This window comes from Orycteropus afer, unplaced genomic scaffold (assembly GCF_000298275.1).
Source record: "Orycteropus afer afer isolate SDZICR_OR568_19922 unplaced genomic scaffold, OryAfe1.0 scaffold00187, whole genome shotgun sequence".
In the NCBI taxonomy this organism is placed as follows: domain Eukaryota; kingdom Metazoa; phylum Chordata; class Mammalia; order Tubulidentata; family Orycteropodidae; genus Orycteropus; species Orycteropus afer.
The window spans coordinates 506,051-507,600 of record NW_006921774.1 but is presented as its reverse complement, the minus strand read 5'-3'; the positions used below and the strand labels follow the sequence as shown (position 1 = coordinate 507,600).

The following is a 1,550-nucleotide window of genomic DNA, read 5'->3' as shown; positions in this document are numbered from 1 at the left end:
AAAAAGCCTTAAATTTCCTTGGAAATGCTTGTCTTGAATTTCTGTAAAATGTCTTATTAGGTACTGTGCTGACTGCACTCTTACTGGACAGCAAGCCTAATGCACCTTTTCTTTGCTAATTAATCTGTTTCTTTTCTCTTCTTTCCCTGTGGCTAATGGACATTCTTTAAGAACACTGGAGGAAAATGTCTACAGCATTGCTCTTTCTCTGGCACAGCGTTACAGTGTGTCCCGTTGGGAAGTTTTTATGACCCATTTAGAGTTCTTGTTTACTGACAGTGGGTAAGCATACAATTCGTATAAGTTTATTTCTATTCCTTTCTTTTCTGTCTGTTTAAGAATAGTCTTGAAGTAGCAAAGTAAAATTTCAATTTTCCTTTTCAACTATAGTAGATTAGTATCTTAGTATGTTTTGTCTTTATGCACCTTTCGTTCACCAGTATTATAATAATAGCCTATTAGTTTTTGCTTGTCACTAATAAAAGCCTTGAGTTAGATACTTTATTATTCATTTACTAAAAGTTTTTATTGAGAATCTGTAGTGTGCTAAGTTCCATGTTAGACACTTATAGTCAAGTGTGAGAAACAGATGATAATCAAATAATGACATAGCAAATGTGAAATTAATATTGTGACAAGACCATGTATGAGAACCTAATTAGGGGAGCTCTAGTTAGGGCAAACTTCTCCTGAGAAATAAAGCTTAAGCTGAGACCTATAAGAGTATGTGGGAATTAAGTACATATCTAGAAGAGAGCTGTTTTATATGTAAACAGAACAGTAAAAAAAGAAAATGCCTGTGATAGAAAGGAACAGGATGAGTATCAGAGATTAGGGCTGAGAGTCAGGGGAGCATGTTATGAGATGAAACTGGGAAAAGCATAGAGCCAGACCGTACATCAAGGATTGTTTAGACCCTCTCAAGGAATTTTGTATTTTTTCCTGAAGTAATAGATAACTATTTAAGGATTTTGGTGAGGGACAGATTTGCATTTTGAAAAGATCACTATGGCTACTGTTTAAGAAAAGATTTTAGGGAGGCCAGGGTAGATATATATAACCAATTAGGGAGGCTATTATAGTAGTGGACTACATGAGAGTTAACTATACCTGGGAACTGCAGTTGTGAAGATAAAGAAGGAAAGGTGAGAATGAGTTTCAGGAATATTTATAAGATGAAATAGATAGTACTTAATAAATTGGATGTGAAGATAAACTAAATCTGAGAGTGTGTCAGAGGTAAGATGTTAAGAATCATATCCAGGTTTTTACTTGGTCAGCCTATTGGGTGTTGATATCTTTCACTAAGATAGAGAATAGTAGATAAGGATAAAGTATTTTGATGAGTGGAAGAGGAAAAGGTAAGGATATAGAGCAGTTATACATATTGAAACATACAAGAGGGAAAGTCAAGTGGCAGTTGACTGTTACAGGTCTGAAGTGAAAAGAGAAGATGGAGCTGGAAATACTGGTTTGGGAGTCATATGATAAATAAACTATGTTGTGGATGAGATTGCTTTAGGAAAGAATTTAGAGTAAAAAAAAAAAAA

At 34.5% G+C, this 1,550-nt stretch overlaps 1 protein-coding gene across 1 annotated transcript in view; it reads left to right on the top strand.

Annotated features, from left to right (window-relative positions):
- Positions 1 to 1,550, top strand: part of NBAS (NBAS subunit of NRZ tethering complex) — a 750,019-nt gene that overhangs the window by 564,080 nt on the left and 184,389 nt on the right. Inside the window, exon 43 of the mRNA XM_042781864.1 lies at positions 172 to 278. Within this exon, the coding sequence (XP_042637798.1) occupies positions 172 to 278 (107 nt within the window). The remainder of the gene's footprint in view (positions 1 to 171; positions 279 to 1,550) is intronic.